Here is a 17,101-nt window from a genome sequence, read left to right on the forward strand (position 1 = left end):
CTAGTATATCGGTTAGTATAACCGCCTCTCATTAGAGAGTTTCAATCGCGGTAGAGCAGGGTTCGACTCCCTGGCGGAGAAAATTCTTTTGCAGTGGCTCGTCCTCTTTTTGCAGTGTCGATCACCGTCTGATGGCTGCAGATGGTGTGGTTTCTGGACTAAACTCTCCGCAGCTCGACACTTCTCCTGCCCAACCATAAACCTAGAAGACGAGCCCGCGTCGCGCCGCCGCTGCCCGGGCACCGCATTTGCAGTGCGTGCAAGTGAGTCGCGGACTTTACGCCTGAGACCTGAGGGAGCGTCCAGACATCATGTGCACAACACTGTACCTTAAACCTTGCAGCACGACCTTCTGCCAACACGCTAATCTCGACGCCACGCAGATCGGCTGCCGCGTTCTGGCGCCAAGCATCCCCTCAAACTCGCCTTGCCTTGAGCCTTGAAGAGTCTTGCTCCAGGCGATGCAGAGAGGGATACAGGGCGACTCGTTGATGCAGCACGCGGTGACCCGCAGACCGCGGCCCGCCGGCGTCGACGTGCCTGCGTTTCATCCTCTTCCCGTTTGACCGTTTGACCGTCTGCTTGTCGCCACACCGCCGCACGCGCGCTGCACCCACTCCGAGGGCCGGTTCCTCGAGGGCGAGGCGACCATCGGCCCCTCCCCTTCGCTCCAGGCCATGCGGAGACGCCAGGGGGCAAACCTCCCTCGCCGCCGAGATGAACGCGCGGGGACGAGCGGCGTCGGTGGTATCTGAACGCGCCGCATCTCACCTCCATCACATCGCCGACTCACCCACCCCGGCATGATCCTCGACGCGTTCCCCCTCGCGCTCGTCGCACTCGCCGCGCCCCTCGCGAGCGCCGGCACGCTCGCGCTCGCCAACAGGGGACCAGTGCCGCCCGGGAACACGACAACCGGCAAGCCCTTCACCGAGAACGGGCTGGGAACACCGGGCGTGCTGTTCAACTGGACCTTCCCCTCGTACAGTCCTCAAGTATGGTTCCAAAGAGGCCCACTGCCAATCTACGAGACCACCTACGCGTGGCTCGACTACGACGCATCGCTGATCGCGCTCAACATCACTGCGGATCAAATATCCCGCGTCTGGGTCACGATGGAAATTCCGGGCACCCACATGTGGGCATTCGGCTCGGTCACACAGAGCACTGCACCAGGGGCGCTGGCGCCAGGCGTTGGGATGGGACCCGAGTTTAAGATACCCACCCCGCGTATCGACCTGGCTGGCCCCACGCTGGTGGAGATGGAGTGGCCCGACTTCGGTTCGAGGCACATCAATCTGGTCCTGGTCCCGGGAGGGGCGCTCAACTTGACGAGCTTTGTGTGGACGATGGGGGCCCTGACAGACGACAGCGTGTGGGTTAGGAAACGGGGGCAGCGCACTGACAGACAGCAAGACGATCGACGATGTGCCCAAAACGACGGTCCCGTTTGTGCGCGACGGCGCGGCCAACAAAGACATTGGGTTTCGCCTCAGCAGGGGCACGACGAGCCCGAGGACGACGGTCCCGGGCCTAGCCGACACGCCACACCTCTTCCTCTCCACCTCAGCGGAAATGTACATCCCGTTGCCGGCCAATTCGACGTTTGTGGTGCTGAACGGCTCGATCGGCCCCGACACGGACGAGGTGATTATGGCGTTCACCCCTCCCGCGATGGCCTTTCCAAGATGGACCGATCCAGGCAACTGGCGCCGGTACAACTGCACCCGACCGTTTACGGCCAACGTCGACCTCATCGTGTGGCCGCTTGACCCGACGATCAAGTACGAGTTTTACCTGAAGCTTTCCGAGCAGAGCGCGGGCTTGCGGCTGTACAGTTTGACGACGTGGGGCATGTCCAAGTGAGTGTTGATGAGCGGGCATCGGCGAGCTGGTGGTCGGGCTAACCGGCAGGAATGGGACAGAGGGGGAGGGCGGTGTCTCTGGCGGCGACAATGGCGGCAGTAGCAGCGACGCTGGTAGCGGCAGCCCTAGCAGCAGTCCTAGCGTCAGCAGCCCCAAAACATCGAATGCTGGGTCAATCGCAGGCGGTGTTGTGAGTACTGCCCGTGACCCAACCCGTGGCCCAACTGACAACAACAGGTTGGCGGTGTCGTCGGTGTTGCCCTCCTCGGTGCGCTCTTCTGGTGGCTCTGGCGGAGGAAGTCAAAGGCGCAAGGAAAGCCGTCGAAGCGCGCCGACCTCGTTGAGCTCGCAAGCAAGCCGAGCAGCACCGTGAGCCTGAGCGAGGCGTCGCATGCAACGCACCGCGTCGGACAACCCCTCCCGGCGGCAGACCGGCCCACCCTCACGCCCTTCACCGACTTTGCTCTGTCGCCCTTGCGGTACGACGGCGCGAGTGCCGCCCGCCCTGGTCCGCACGAGGAGGACACGGCGTCCTCGTTCAGCGCGACTCTCCCCGCCTCCACGCCAAGAGGGCGTTTCGGGCTGAGCCTCCGCACGGACGACATTGCCGAGCGGCCGCAATCGCTCGGCTCGGCCGTGCCAAAGTCGGCGCTCACGTCGGCGCCCCACACACCCTTCGGCGACGACGCCGCCGGCCAGCCCGAGGTCGACGCCGGCCCGCTCCCCGCCCGCCCGCCTCCGACTTACAACCCGAACTGGACGAGCTCGAATCAGTCGCCGTCGACTCGGACGACGCCCACAGACTCCACAGGCAACACGTTGGCGTATGACAGCATGAAGCTGGCCATCTTACTCGAGAGGCAGGAGGAGGAGGAGCGCAGGAGCCGCGACGGACGTGACAGATAGTCGATGTTGATCCGCTGGGATGATGGATATTGTTGCTGTTTTGATCCTGCCAAGCGATCTGGAGACGGGCAGTTTGCCCTTGCTGCGCTGCACGTGTGCGAGGCAACGCCGCCGAGTCGCTGAATGTCCTGCACAGGAATCATGTTAATGGCCGTTAGGCGTGGCGTAGTGGGCGCCACCTTGCTTATTTGGACAAGAGCAATTGAGCACTGGCGGTGAGAAGCGATGCCACCCTGTGTGATGCCTGATGCCTGCCGTCGTCCAACTCGGATTCACCGCCGACACGGACGTTCCAAGATCTTGGGCTTGGGCTATTGCTGTCTCAACCGCCGCCTCGATGCTGTCGCGCCCTGACGCGCCGACGCGTCCTGAAACCTTGTAGACATTGTGCTCGATGTTGGTCCACTGGAACCCTGCCTGGCGGCGTCGTGAATGAATGCAGACCCCACTCAGGCGAGCACTGATGCTTGTCTTGGATCTGGGGCTACTTGCCATTCGCGTCGTCTCGTGAGCTGCTGGGGCGAGCTGGTCGCGATCGTCGCAAGCTTGTGGAGCGAGACGAAGGGCATTCCGCCCCACCCTTAGCTAGGTTGCCTGTTGTTTGCCCACTGCATGGCGCAGGCTGGCGTCGACGAGCGCAGGGAGCAGGTGTGGGGGATGCAGGCGAGTGAGGGATGCTGAGGATGCAAGAAGCGCCAGGTGGCGTCAAGGACGGCGACTGTTGTTTGTGTCGGGGGTGAATGCGGAGAGCCAGCGAGAGAAGAGGGCGACGCGAGGGAAGGCAGATCATGCACTCGACTTGCTTGGTGGATCCGACACGTCCATCACCTCACCGTCACTCTTCTCGTCGCTGTCGCCGCTGTCGTTGTCGACGCCGTCGTGTGCACCCAGCCCACTCTCCCCTCGTCAAGGTTAACCTCTGCCCGCGTCGCCCCTCACGGCCGCCGCCGCCGCCTCCATCACCACCTGGCCATCGACCCCTCTCGTGTCACCCTCTCAACGTTGAGGTCGGCTCTGCCCTGCTCCTCCTCTTTGTCGACGTCACGCTCGGCACGACAAGAGAGAGTGCATACTCCTCGAGATCTCGACGCGCAAGGGGAAGCGAGGAGCAACAGTTGCAAGCTCCACAAGGCGCAGTAGCCAACGGTCTCAACAAGCTCTCGAGGCCGCACCACCGCAAGCTCATCCCGAGCCATTCACTTAAGCAAGTACAGGCAACGCGACGCGCTGCTCATCATCGCCACCGCTCTTGACGTTGTCACCAAACTCGATCTCGACGCGTGCGTGCACAGTTGTGCAGTGACGGCACGGCAACACTCGGACATTACCTTCCTCCACCCACCCCACGGCCGATTTCGACGCGCCCCGCGCCCCCTGCCGCTGTAATGTCGACACCGTATGGCGTGCGCGCCCAAGCAGTACGCACCACCTCGTCTTCGACAACCTCGACCGCCTACTCTGGCACTTACGCGTCGTCGCGCGCGAGCTCCACGACTGTGCCCTCGACGGTGCCTTCCAGTCGGACGTCACCGAGGCGTGCACAGCCCGAGGCCCTGCCCCCGAGAAAGAGCAGTGCAACTTCGTCTGCGGCGGCGGGCCTCGCGTCGGCCTCGCGCTCCAACAACAATGACCAGCAAGATGATCTCGACAAGTGGGGCTATCTTTACTCGTTGCGCGTAGCGTGAGTGACTTGTGACTGGGTTGCGTATCCCTCTATTCGATTATATCCGGCATTCGGTAGAGTAGCCCGCAAGTGGGGGGCCTCTCACCGACTGGAGCGACGACGACGACACCGACGACATCAACAACGCACTCCTCCTCCCCCGCGCACCTCATGCCTCGCACCCCATGACCAAAATTGCTGACCCCCCTTAACAGTGCGCTGATGCAACGGCTCGCATCGCCTCCCCCATCTCCCCACATCGCACCATCGCCACAGTCACCGGATCACAGACTCAGCAGCGCGCCTGCAGGCTCCCGCATGACGTTCAACTCTGTCCGCTCCGCCGCCTCGGTCGGCGACGACCAATCCATCATGAGCAAGGAGGCGACACTCAAGAAGCGCAAGTCGCTCGGCCTGCGCCTGGGCAAGAGAGATGCCGACCTCAAGTTCCCCAAGGAGTTCCTCATGGAGTTCTGGGGTGTCCTCGCTGCCGAGGGTGGCGACACTGGATGGATTCAGGCAGTCCGTGGCTTCCTCGCGCTTGTCAAGAAGCATGGCTACAAGACTGGTGCCGGAGCCAACATGCGCGAAGTTGGCACGTTCCTTGACAGTGCGTGGTGACGAGGGTCTCGAGCGCGCCGCTGACTTGTGCAGCCTTCTCCACCTGCCTTCCGCCACCGGGCCCACACTCGGCCCCTTTCCACTCGCACGAGCTGCACCTCCTGACGCTGCTCTACAACTCGCTCCCGACGTCTCAGTACTTCAGCGGCAACCTCTCGGAGAAGGAGCGCGACCTCCTGTTCAGGCTCCGATCCGAGATCCAGAGCCAAATGAAAGACCCCGAGCCAGTCGACCCCTCGAGCTTCACGCCGACTCTCATGAAGAATGGTCTGAATGCGAAGACAAACGGTCTGGGATTGGCCGGGTTGGGCACCCCAGGTGTGGGGACACCGGGCGACGGCTCTGCTTCGATCAAGCGCAAGCCAAGCCCAGCGTGGCCGGGCGGCACGCCAGCCGGCACACCAGGTGCCCCTCCCCCGCTCGGGTCCATGGTCGAGACAGTTGGCTCAATCTGGGGTATTCACCGCGAAGTGCTCGAGCGCGACACGGCGGAAACCAAGGGCGATGGCAAGCTCGAAAAGGCAAGTCATTCGTGCACGGACGTGGCTGACAATAGCTCTACCTCACCGACCTCAAGGCCCGGCTCACCGCCCTCTCGCGCATGCCTCATCTCACTCCTGCCCAAAAGGCGCGGCACATCTCACTCTCGTCCAACTTGAGTGGCCTCCTCGCGTCGTTCCCCGAGCTCGCCGCCCCGGCGTCCCCTGGCGCCATGGGCAAGCAGGAGCCTGGTGCCGACTACTTCACGCCTCCGCGCAAGAATGCCGTGTTTGCACGCATGTCGCGCCGTGCGTCTGAAGCAACGTCAGAATCGTCAAGCCGAAAATCAAACGAGCTCCTTGTCCACTGCATGGAGGTGTGGGACGTCGATAACCCGGCGGAGAAGGAGCGCGAGGTGGAGAATCTCGTGGCGCTCTGGACTCGGAGCCTGGCTACACCAGCCGAGCTTGAGCACGGTCAAGCTCTCATCTCTGTTGTTGCCGACTACTGCGACACTGTGCCATCGGACCCCCTCACGGGGGTGCTCGCCAAGCTCCACACGACCCTGCTCGCTGAGCTGTCTTCCGCTCTCGGTGGCATCTTCCCGACGACATCGATGCCTCCTCCGGCACCACTCCCCTCGATTCTTCCTCTCCTGGCGTCCGCGCCCGAGCACTTCATCCGCGCCCCCAAGTCACACGAGGCGCTCGAGAACGCCAGCAACGAGCTCATCGGCGCAGCTGTTGGCGAGTATGTCGCTGCTGCGTCGGAGATGATGGGTGGTGTGCATGCTGCCCAGGTCGGACAGTGCACCGGCGCCAGCGGCAAGGATGCCGTCGTCGAGGGCTTCGAGCGCGTTGCTCTGTGGATCGAGAAGGAGATCAAGAACGTGCTCAAGGTCTGGGGCAAGGGCCTCGACCCGTACTTCAACCCTGCTGGCCTCATTCTCAGCAAACAGCTCCCCCTGTTCCTGGCTGAGCTCCAAGTGTTGGAGACGGCCGGTCGCGCGGCTTCGGACGTGTTCGTCTTGTACGAGGTCACCGACCGTCTGCTGCGCCTCTGGGATGATCTCTGCCCTGGGTGAGTCTGCCGCTCCTGGGCTTCAACTGACGGACAGTGCCGATCACCACTTCGACATCGACCATTTCTTCGAGCCCCACGTACTTACGTGGCTGCGCGAGACCGAAGTCAACGAGACGCACCAGTGGGTCTCGCGCGCGGTCGGGATGGACCAGTGGATCCCGGAGGGCGAAGGGCGTTACTCGCAGAGCGTTACAGACTTGTTCGAGCTCATCCGAGGCTCGTCTGGCGTCATTCTGAACGATCTCCCTCTGAGCGACTACAAGCGTGCCGTGTACCTTATCGACTTGTCCAAGGTAGGCTGCGTATGCCATACGTAACTGACGCACCAGACTGCCGGCGCCGCGCTTACCGAGTATGCGGCAGCTGTCCAGGCGCTCTTCTCTGTCGAGGTTGCTCCACCGAACCCTGTATCCAAGGAATCAAGCGTGCCCCAGACACAATCTGCAAGTAAAGCGAGCACCTGGCTTGCCAAGGGAAGGCATGCCGTGCAGAAGCTTGACCGCCAGATTGACCGCGGTCTGGACCGCAAGAAGGCAGACGCGTACATCATTCCAGGCTCGGTGGGTTGTGGCAGTTTAGACCCTGAAACACGACATGCTCATACCACCCAGGCTTGTGTCAAACTCACCGACATCAAGGCGGCACGTGCCCTCCTCGAGGATCTTGCATTCACTTTGGAGGCGGACGAGACCTCGCGTATCGTCAAGGAGAAGGGTCTCAAGGGCGTCAACGCGCCCCCTGTGCGACACCGGTTCGTCATTACCGTCATCCGCGGCCAGAACCTCCTCACAAAGTCGTCTGCCAAGGCTGCCGATGCGTTTGTGTGCATCGTGGACAAGGACAGCGGCGAGCGCCTGTTCAAGTCACGCACTGTGCTCGAGGCCGAGGACCCCAAATGGGAGCAGAGCTTTGAGCTGTCTGTTGGCGCTCGCAAGAATCTAGAGCTCGTCGCCTACGACCGCCAGTTTGTCGGCAAGCACGACGCCATTGGTAGCAGGGTGTTCAAGCTCGACCCAGAGGTGTTTTCCGACCTCCCCGAGCGCGATGTTGTCCTGCCGCTTTCCCCCCGTGGTGTGGTGCGGCTGCGCATCAGTATGGACGCGGGCGAGAAGCACGACGTCAACTACCACCTTTCGTCTGCTGCGCGTGCTCTGGACCGCACCGCCGACGACATGACACACGAGATTGTGGATCGCATGGGCGCCTTCCTTTCCGAGCAGCTGTCGGTCACCACTCTCAGGTGTGTCACTGCACCGCTGAGGGACAAGCGGGCGCGCAAGTATGCGCTCGACGAGAGCGACATTACCCAGTCGCTCGCTCCAGTGTACGACTACCTCGACGAGAACTTTACCGTCTTTACGCGCAACTTTACCAAGGAGACGCGCCTGCAGGTCATGCTGTCGATCTGGCGGCGCATCATTGATATCCTCGTCTCGCTGCTCATCCCTCCGCTTGCGTCCAAGGAGTCGACTCGCACACCGCTTGGCCCGTCCGAGGTCGACATTGTGTTCAAGTGGCTCACCGAGCTCAAGGCTTTCTTCAACGCGGACGAGGGTGGCGTCGAGCATGGCATCCCGCTGTCCAAGCTCCAATCCGAGTCGTACAAGGACATTGTCATGGTGGGGCAGTACCTCGACCTGCCTACGCCGCAGCTGAAGGAGCGTGCTGCCACTGCCGTCAAGGCGGCGTCGTCGATCGTGGGCAGCCCCGTGACGACGATGCGCAACCTCAACCTGAGCACCAACGGGCCGTCATATTCGTCGGCCCGCAGCCGCATCGACGACGACAACCATCGCATGGCCGAGGGCCTGCTTCGTATCGTGCGGATGCGCCCCGACACGGGCGTCTTCCTCGAGCAGCAGGTGGCAACGCTCATCAAGGGACGGGTGGAGCGCCAGGCCGGGGTTCTGTAAATGGACACTACACGGATACGACGACACACGCGATAGAGGGGTAGGGGAAGAAGAAGAGGAAGAGGAAGCAGCAGCAGTCACCATCTTGTAATAGTATCCATGTGACGTTATGGACGCTGCGTATGGGGCATGTCGCGTCAATCTCTGCCATTCTTTGACCGGTGGCCGCGATCCCTCTCGTCGCGATCGCGCTCGCGGCCACGGCGATCCCGATCGCGGTCGCGGTCGCGGTGATCCCTCGCGTAATCTCTGCCGCTGCCGTCGCGCTCACGCCCACGCGCCAGCGCTTCGCGCTCCACGCGCCGATCCGCCGTCCGGGCCGGCGCGAATGCTATCTCTCGCCGTCCGCCCTTCCCGCGGTCCTGGCGCGCGCGCACCGCGTCGGCCATGGCGTTCTGCTGGGCCAGCAGCGCCTGCGGCCCGTGCAGGGGTATCTCGTCGGCGATGTGCCGGCGCGTGAGCCACCCGGCTGCGGGGAACGCCGTCGCGGTTTCGTCGAGCTCGACAAACTCTACCTGGCGAGCGTCAGCGAGCCATCCCATCCCAGCTTCGAGCACCACGCACCAGCTTGGCATAGATGTGCGGGTTGGCAAAGCTGCTCGACTGGAGCAGGCTGGTGTTGATGTGCTGCCCCCCGCGCTTGAGCTGGAGGAACTGGGCGACTTTGGCCTGGGCGTCAGCGGCGTCGGCGGGGAGCCAACCCACGCTGAGCGCGGAGCTCGGGGGACCAGCAGGCGGCGGGATGCCCCAGTCCTCGCCGTGGGCTGCGGGGCGGGTCGCGAGCCGGAACGCATCGGCGTCGCTCAGGTGCTCGAGCTCGCGTCGCCGAGGGGCCGGGGACGCCGGCCGCGACGTGGGCGGCGGCGAGCCGCGCGACGGCGCGCGCGAGGGTGCCTCTGAGCGCGGGTGGCTTGAGACGTAGGGCACTGGCGCGTGAGCTGGAGTCCATAGAGGGCAGCTCACCGGTCTTGCGCGGGCGCTGGGGCGTTGCAGGCGGGGCGAGGAAGGCGGCGGCGACGGCGGCGGCGGGCAGAGCCAGAGACAGCGATTCCAGGATGCTCGCGCGCGCACAGCGGCTAACTCACGGATGGGCCCGCGGAGGGCGTGGCCGGCGGGGAGGGGGAGTCGTCGGCGTAGTGCGCGAGGCCTGGTCGGGGTCAGCGGTGTGCGCGTCGGCTCGGCGCACCTTGCATTGTCGTGGTGGATGTCAACAGTGTCGAGATGAGATGAGATAAATGCAGTCAGTCCTAATCACCATTAGGCCGGCGCTGCGAATTACCCCCGCGCCTAAGCGGCGGCTAGAGCCGCCAGCCGCGCCGAGCCGACAGTGGAGGTGCCTGTTTTGCCTGAAACTCCTGACGTGCTCGAGTGCAAAGTCGGAATTCCAGAGGCGGGGGGCAGCGGCGGCGGCGAGAGCAGCGATAACGACGACAATCGCGACACTTGCCATCGCCCACCCCCCCGCACCATGGCAGACGAGTTCCCCCTCCCCATCCCGCCGAGCAAGAACCGCAACGACCTCGCGATCGAGCTGCTGTCCGGCTCGGTCGGCGGCGCGGCGCAGGTGATCGTCGGGCAGCCGCTCGACACGCTCAAGACGCGCGCGCAGACGGCGCCCAAGGGCCAGTTTAAGAACACGCTCGACATCTTCAAGGTGACGGTGCGGAATGAGGGCTTTTTGGCGCTCTACAAGGGTGGGTAGCCCCCCTGGCTCTTATTCTTGCTTGTGCTGACCGCCCGCTCCCCAGGCATGGCATCCCCCCTCCTCGGCGTGGCCGCCGTCAACTCGCTCCTCTTCAGCGCGTACGGCGCCGCGCGCCGCCTCGTCAGCCCGTACCCCGACCTCACGGTCGCCCAGACCGCGCTGGCAGGCAGCATGGCGGGGGCGGCGAATGCCATCCTCGCGAGCCCGGTGAGTTGGGCGGGACTCACCTCGCAGCTCGCGAGCTGACACGCCGCGCGCTCGCGCTCACGCAGGTCGAAATGTTCAAGATCCGCATGCAGGGCCAGTACGGCGGCGCCGGAGACAAGAAGCTCAGCGCTGTCGTGCGCGACATGTGGCGCGAGTACGGGCTGCGCGATGGTATTATGCGCGGGTACTGGGTGAGTCGTGGTTGGGGAGGACGTCGGCACGCGACCCCTCACCCCTCGGCGGCAGGCCCCTCGCCGCTGCGCGGCGCGCTCGCTGACGCTCGCGTGCCCGCCAGATCACATTCGTCCGCGAGATCCCAGCCTACGCAGGCTTCTACACCGGCTACGAGACGACCAAGCGCTTCTGGATCAAGCAGCAGGGCACGACCGACCTGCCCATCTGGGCCCTCCTGTCCTCTGGCGCCGTCGGCGGTCTCGGCTACTGGCTCGCATGCTACCCTCTCGACATTGCCAAGAGCCGCGTGCAGCTCGCGGCCGCCCCGCCCAGCCGTGGCGGCTGGCTGACGGGCGGGTACATTACGCGCGAGATCGGCGCCATCGTGCGCGAGGGCGGGACAAAGGCGCTCTTCCGCGGCCTCGGGCCCTCGCTCGTCCGTGCCGTCCCCGCTGCGGCGTCGACCTTTGTCGCGTTCGAGCTTACCCGCGGTACGTTGGCCCTCGCGCGCCCCGCTGACAGCAGACTACATCCACGAGCACGACCTCCTCTAGCGCGACGCGCTGCCACCCTAGATTGCATAGTAGAATGCAGACTAATGATCATGCCGGCGGCTAGAGCGGCCACGACCTGGGGTGTCAGCTGAAACCCGTGGCAATCGGCTCAACTCACACTGTCTGCGTCAGGTTCTGGTGCACAGCCTTGACCTGGGTGTACGCCTCGAGGCCGTACGTGCCGAGCTCACGCCCGATGCCCGACTGCTTGAAGCCGCCGAACGGCACGCCCGCGTGGATGTAGTTGTACTGGTTGATCCAGACGGTGCCGGCGTCGAGCGCGCGCGCGACGCGCGTCGCCTGCCGCCCGTCGTTGGTGAACACGGCCGCCGCGAGACCAAACGTCGTGTCGTTGGCCAGGGCGAGCGCGTGTGCCTCGTCCGTAAACTTGGACACGACGACGACGGGCCCGAAGATCTCCTCCTTGACGACCTTCATGCCCTCGTGCGTGTCGGCGAGAATCGTCGGCTCGACCCAGAACCCGCCGTTCGAGTGTGGCCACTTGCGGCCACCTGTGACCACGCTCGCACCCTCGTCACGCCCAGACTGGATGTAGGACAGCACCTTATCGCGCTGACCAGCAGAGATGAGCGGGCCGAAGGATGTGTCCTCGGCCGACGGCTGCCCAATCGCACATGCCTCGGCACGCTTCTTCAGCGCGGCAATGTATGCGTTGTAGACACCCTCTTGCACATAGACCTGGGTGGTTAGTGGGCTGGTCGCGACCACATAGGCACCCACCCTCGAGCTCGCGCAGCAGTCCTGGCCAGAGTTGAACCAGATGCCCACGGCTGTCCAGTCTGCCGCCTCCTCCACGTCCGCGCTGTCAAACACCAGCAGCGGGGATTTACCGCCAAGCTCCAGCGTCACCTTCTTGAGGTTGGACTCGGCCGCAGCGATGGAGATGCGTCGGCCCGTGGCCACCGAGCCCGTGAACGCGACCTGGAGTGTGAGCAGGCTGACTCGCTCGCATTATTGCTGCAGCCCACCTTGTCAATGTCTGGGTGCCGCGCGATCGCCTCGCCCGTCGTCGCGCCGAGCCCAGGGACCGTGTTCAGCACACCCGCCGGCAGGCCGGCCTCCTTCGCGAGGTCCGACATCGCCAGGGCAGTCAACGGCGTCAGCTCGGACGGCTTCATGACGACGGTGCACCCTGCCGCGAGCGCCGGCGCGACCTTCCACGCCCACATGAGCAGCGGGTAGTTCCATGGAATGCTGGTGGGTCAGCTAAGCGACAGCGGCAGCAACCCACATCTGGCCGCACACGCCGATGGGCTGGTGAAGTGTGTAGCACAACTTCTCGCCGCCAAAGCTGTCGATCGTCTGCCCGTGGATCTTGTCGGCCAGGCCAGCGTAGTACCGGAGGCATGCGACAGCGTCGGCGACATCGGTCGTGCTGCTGTCAGTGATGCACGGTGGCCTTCCTCACCGAGCCATGCGGATTCCCTTGCCCGAGTTGAGACTGGCGGGTCAGCGACGGCATGATTCGGAGACCCACCTCTCGAGGGCGGCAATGAGCTCGGCGTCACGTTCGAGCAGGTCGGCCAGCTTTGAGATGACTGAATGGATGAGCTCAGGACCCGTCAGGCCACCCACCGCCAGCACGCTCGACTCCCGAGACATTCGTGCCCCACGTCGAGCGGAACGACGCCCGAGCCGCCCGCACGGCGGCGTCGACATCAGCGGCACTCGCGTGCGCGACGTTGACGAGGTGCTCGCCTGTTGCGGGGTTGACCGTCGCGAATGCCTCTGCTGCTGACGGGGCGACCCACTCGTTGTTGCTGCGGTGTGAGCTGAGAGGGAGCTGGAGGCAGCTCACATGAAGAGGCCCGTGGGCACGGTGGTCTCGCCGAGGGAAGGCAGGTTCAGCTTTGCGTGCGTCGCGGCTGGGGCCGTGGCCAGCCCTCGGCGGAGCAGCGCCTGCCCGAGGGGCAGTCGTCTTGGCCAGCGCATTTGCTGTCGAGGGATAGGAAAGTTGATGAGGTCGGGAGGGAGGGAGGACAAGGAGGAAGTCGATTAGAGCTCACTGGGGACCCCGCGACGCGCGACCGACGGACGGACAATCGACCACGAGCCTGCCTGACTCTGGATTGGACGATTTCTGCCTAAACAGTGTCTTGTCTCGCCCAGCTTGTTGATAATGGGCGAGCCAAGAGGTGCACGAGCACGAGGTTGCTCGCTATCACCTCTCTAGGCCCCACATCTTGTTACCCGCAAGCCGGTCGGGATAGGGAATATACCGTGTGGAGTTGTGGAGCGATCCGAGAGGATGGTCATGATCGAGGAACAAGCCTACCTCGTCATCACTGTCGTCGTTGTCATCACCACCCGTCGATCTCGCCAAGACAATGTCCCAAGTCCAAACAACCTCGGCAGTGTAATGTGTGCATGGTCATTGCAGAAGGAATAAAAAAGTAGAGACCATGTTGCTCTTGTTGCTGCTGTTGCTGTTGCATGCACAGTTTTGCGGCTTGCCGACGTTTGCAAGCCACAGACTGGATTTTGTAGATTCGACCAGAGCCTTGTCGACCATCCAAGGCCGCCTTTGCCGCCTTCGCCTTCCCCCCGCCATTTGACCGTTCGTCACTCATCCTTCTCCTTCCACCGAAAAAAAAACACACATCCTCGCTCTTCACTCCGTTTCATCTCCTCTACACTCTCCGCATCCACCACACAGCCTCGCAGAGGGCACCATGCGCCTCTAACCCCCGCCTCCGGTGCACGACTACAGCCCGTCACGGTGCTTGGCAAGCCAGGCAACCCCCGACGACTCTCGGCAAACTAGCTCCCCTCATTCCTCGGAGCGACGCCGCGGCTCGCCGCCCTTGTCTCAAATTAGGCCTCGAGTCAGCATCCAGCCAGGCATCTAACACAATGTCGGCGATGCTCTCGCGCAAACGCTCGTCGCGCGCATGTGATGTGAGTGTGGTGCCCATGCAGGTCATGCTTGAAGCCGGTGTGCGATGCAGAGCTGACGAGATGCGCAGGGCTGCAAGCTGTGGGTCGTCGTAAACCACCTTCCCCCGCCCTCTACTGACCAGATCCCAGTCGGCGCATGAAGTGCGAAGACATCACAGTGTCGCCGACGTCGGGTGCCCCGACATGCAAGCTCTGCAGAGACAATCGCGTCGAGTGCACGTTTGAGACGCCGGTGCGCAAGCGGTGAGTCATTGCTCTGGGGGATTGGTGATCAATTGCCAGCCTCCGTCTACGCCAGTGTCACAGCCCCACAAACTGACCCACACCAGCGGCCCAGCGCCAGGCTTCCGACGACGTGCGGGATCCACATCCAACGACTCGCCGGACGAGTCCAAGGCCGGCAGCACCCCGGCGCCGACCTCCGGCGGGCACCACCAGCTCCGATCCGACCAGCCGGAGAGCTCTCGGATGGCAGCTAACCGGGCCACCCCGCCCGTCTCACAGCATCACAACCCACGGCCAAAGGCCAACCCGGAGACGGGGCCCGTCATGCGAGTGCGCCTCCTGGGCCTCCCTCCCATCTTGATCGACGAGCTGCTTGCCATCTACTTCACCCACGTTCATGTAAGCCACCGACGCCGCGTATGGAGGGAAGTCAGCTGACTCTTGCAGAATGTGTGGCCACTCATTTACAAGCCCATGTTCAACCCGCACACGGCATCGGCCCCGCTCCTCCTCGCCATGCTCGCCATCTCGGCGTGTGTTGCCACTCCGCCCCTCGGCCCGAAGGACGGCGTCGATGCAAACAAGCTGTTCAAAATGGCCGAAACGGCACTCCCGGCAAACGAGTCGCGCCTGGATCTCATCCAAGCGCTGCTGCTCCTATCGCTCCGCCAGACTGGCTGCGGCGACAAGCGGTCAGCATTTGCGTATGCTGGAAGGGCGAGCTGCATGTGCCTCAACCTCGGCCTCAACCTCGCACCCAACAAGAACACCGACAAGTCGGAAGTGGAGCTGAGGTCGAGGGTGTACTGGTCGACATACCTGCTCGACAAGGTTTCCGCCGAGGAGACGGGCCGAACGTACCTCCTGCCTTACCGCCGCTCGTCAATGCCACTACCAGCAGTGAGCGAAGTCGACGAGTTTGAAGCCTGGCCGCCACAACCTCTCTCGTCAGCACCTCTGCCCCGCTCGGTCCGCCATGTCCTGCCAAGACGCGGACACATCATGTCGTATTTTGTGTGGACGTGTCGACTGGCCATGGTGGTCGAGGACATTCTCGACTTGGACATTGCGGGACCGCCGGTTTCAAACGCTTGGGACGAGCAGTTTGCCACCAAGATGGGTGCTGGCCCGCCGACTGACCTGTTCACCCGGGCAGAACAGATCGCAGAGCAACTTGACCAGTGGCGACGCCACATGCCAGCGATTCTGGAAGTCGACCTCGCCCCAAATGTATCTCCTCTCCCACATCATGTGGTTGGCTTGGCGGTGAGTGCAACCAGTGGGGATACAGCTAACCCTCTCAGTGGTTCAACACGACCCAGATCCTTCTCTACTCGCGGTTCATACAGCGCCGGAACGCCGGGACCCCTCCCCAAGGACCTCGGCCGCCAGAATCTCTTGTCGCCCGTGCGCATGCCATCTGCTCGCAGGCAGCCGAGGCGACTGTCGACTTGCTGGCGCATTTGGACCAGCACAAGCTGCTCGGCCAGGTCAGCGCTGACATCATCCATTTGCTTAGCTTGATCACATTGTTTGAAGGTATGTCGGAACCGCGTATTAGTAGCGTGTGCTGACCATCAGCCTATGACGCGACCGATCCCGATGAGGCACTGGCACACCGCGCCAAAGTCAACTTTGCCCAGTGCTGCATTTGGCTCCGAGACATTTCCTCGTCATGGTCGGCGGCTTCCGCACACAAGGTCTTTTTCGAAGGGCGTGAGTACCGCGGGCGAGCTGGGAGAGTGGCTCCTGACAGCCTCAGTGATCCAAGGAGGACTGAAGCTGCTTTCGCACGACTCGAGTGCTGGAAAGCACGCGTCCACGCCGCAGGAGGACGAGCCGGTGGCCGACTCGCCATCCATCCCCGACGGACTCCGCGCGATCGGTGGGCGGCTGGCATCGTCCTCGGACGCTGCGATGCCGCTTGCGCCCCCAGCACCGTTCGGGATGGGAGCCCCGATGCCGGGCCCGAGTGGTCCGAGTGCTCTGTTCCAGCTTCCCCAGTTTTACTGGAACCAGTTGTCAACGAGCCAACTCCCGCTCGCCGGCGACGCCAACACCGGGTTCAGCACATCCGGCAGCGACGTTACGGGTGGATGGGATTTTGGGACCGGTCGCGCGGGCGAGGGCACGCCATCCGGTGGAGGCGGTACGGCCGACCTCGAGTTTGCGCCTCATAGCGTCGAGTGGGGCAGTCTTCCGCCGGACAACGGTTTCATCGGTCCTGCAACGGAGCAGCAGTGGGGCGCCGGGGTTGACCAGAGCGGGGTCATGGGTGCGGGCATGGTGAACCCGACGTACATGGGCGTGGGGCCAACGACTCAGCCCCCGAACCAGGCGGACATTTACCAGCAGCTGATGACCTACATGGTGGAGGCGGCCAAGGGCAATTAATAGGGCTGGCTCGGGTCGGAGCGGCGCGGTGCCCCAGCGGGGTGCTTGTCTCCGTGGAGCTGGCCCAGGCATAGGCGTGTACTAGTAGTGCTGGAGATGCATAATACGAGCGCGGCGGCGTGGACCTAGGGCGGTGGGTGGGCTGGTGGGGAATGGATTGTCATTGACGGCGCGCTATGTCCGGACGGGCGGCGGACGCAAATGATGCACCCACCCCAGCGCTCGGCGCCGGGTGCTGCTCTCGTCGGCGCCGCCACAACGCCTGTGCACGTCCACTTGAGAAACACAATATCGCGACGTCGGGGCGATCCGGAGAGGGTATACTGCGTTCGCGGTCCCGGTCGGCCCGCGGGCGTGACGAGCGCGGGCGGGAGGGTGGTGAAACGGGCTG

General features: G+C 63.7%; 6 protein-coding genes across 6 annotated transcripts; 4 read left to right on the plus strand and 2 right to left on the minus strand.

Moving 5' to 3' along the window:
* Positions 1-803: 803 nt before the first annotated feature.
* On the plus strand, positions 804-2,772 carry Q8F55_002953 (uncharacterized protein; the record flags this gene model as incomplete). Its single annotated transcript, XM_069351518.1, has 4 exons — positions 804-1,375; positions 1,413-1,862; positions 1,915-2,056; positions 2,104-2,772. 4 exons carry the CDS (start codon positions 804-806, stop codon positions 2,770-2,772), a joined length of 1,833 nt encoding a protein of 610 aa, XP_069211904.1.
* A 1,385-nt stretch (positions 2,773-4,157) lies between these two features.
* Positions 4,158-8,532, plus strand: Q8F55_002954 (uncharacterized protein; the record flags this gene model as incomplete). The annotated part of the gene is made up of 7 exons (XM_069351519.1): positions 4,158-4,453; positions 4,651-5,045; positions 5,090-5,526; positions 5,613-6,616; positions 6,654-6,912; positions 6,949-7,179; positions 7,231-8,532. The coding sequence occupies 7 exons, from the start codon at positions 4,158-4,160 to the stop codon at positions 8,530-8,532; spliced, it is 3,924 nt and encodes a 1,307-aa protein (XP_069211905.1).
* A 137-nt stretch (positions 8,533-8,669) lies between these two features.
* Q8F55_002955 (uncharacterized protein) lies at positions 8,670-9,725 on the minus strand (the record flags this gene model as incomplete). Its single annotated transcript, XM_069351520.1, has 4 exons — positions 8,670-9,047; positions 9,097-9,201; positions 9,238-9,458; positions 9,719-9,725. The coding sequence occupies 4 exons, from the start codon at positions 9,723-9,725 to the stop codon at positions 8,670-8,672; spliced, it is 711 nt and encodes a 236-aa protein (XP_069211906.1).
* Positions 9,726-10,000: 275 nt separating this feature from the next.
* On the plus strand, positions 10,001-11,172 carry Q8F55_002956 (uncharacterized protein; the record flags this gene model as incomplete). The annotated part of the gene is made up of 5 exons (XM_069351521.1): positions 10,001-10,226; positions 10,281-10,444; positions 10,510-10,635; positions 10,740-11,109; positions 11,144-11,172. The coding sequence occupies 5 exons, from the start codon at positions 10,001-10,003 to the stop codon at positions 11,170-11,172; spliced, it is 915 nt and encodes a 304-aa protein (XP_069211907.1).
* Positions 11,173-11,232: 60 nt separating this feature from the next.
* Q8F55_002957 (uncharacterized protein) lies at positions 11,233-13,125 on the minus strand (the record flags this gene model as incomplete). Its single annotated transcript, XM_069351522.1, has 8 exons — positions 11,233-11,248; positions 11,291-11,871; positions 11,914-12,114; positions 12,162-12,387; positions 12,425-12,568; positions 12,671-12,731; positions 12,769-12,953; positions 12,992-13,125. 8 exons carry the CDS (start codon positions 13,123-13,125, stop codon positions 11,233-11,235), a joined length of 1,548 nt encoding a protein of 515 aa, XP_069211908.1.
* Positions 13,126-14,227: 1,102 nt separating this feature from the next.
* Positions 14,228-16,710, plus strand: Q8F55_002958 (uncharacterized protein; the record flags this gene model as incomplete). Its single annotated transcript, XM_069351523.1, has 6 exons — positions 14,228-14,334; positions 14,421-14,715; positions 14,764-15,582; positions 15,621-15,855; positions 15,898-16,032; positions 16,079-16,710. The coding sequence occupies 6 exons, from the start codon at positions 14,228-14,230 to the stop codon at positions 16,708-16,710; spliced, it is 2,223 nt and encodes a 740-aa protein (XP_069211909.1).
* Between the last annotated feature and the right edge of the window lie 391 nt (positions 16,711-17,101).

This window comes from Vanrija albida (assembly GCF_041260175.1).
Source record: "Vanrija albida strain AlHP1 chromosome Unknown contig_2, whole genome shotgun sequence".
NCBI classification, from domain to species: Eukaryota; Fungi; Basidiomycota; class Tremellomycetes; order Trichosporonales; family Trichosporonaceae; genus Vanrija; species Vanrija albida.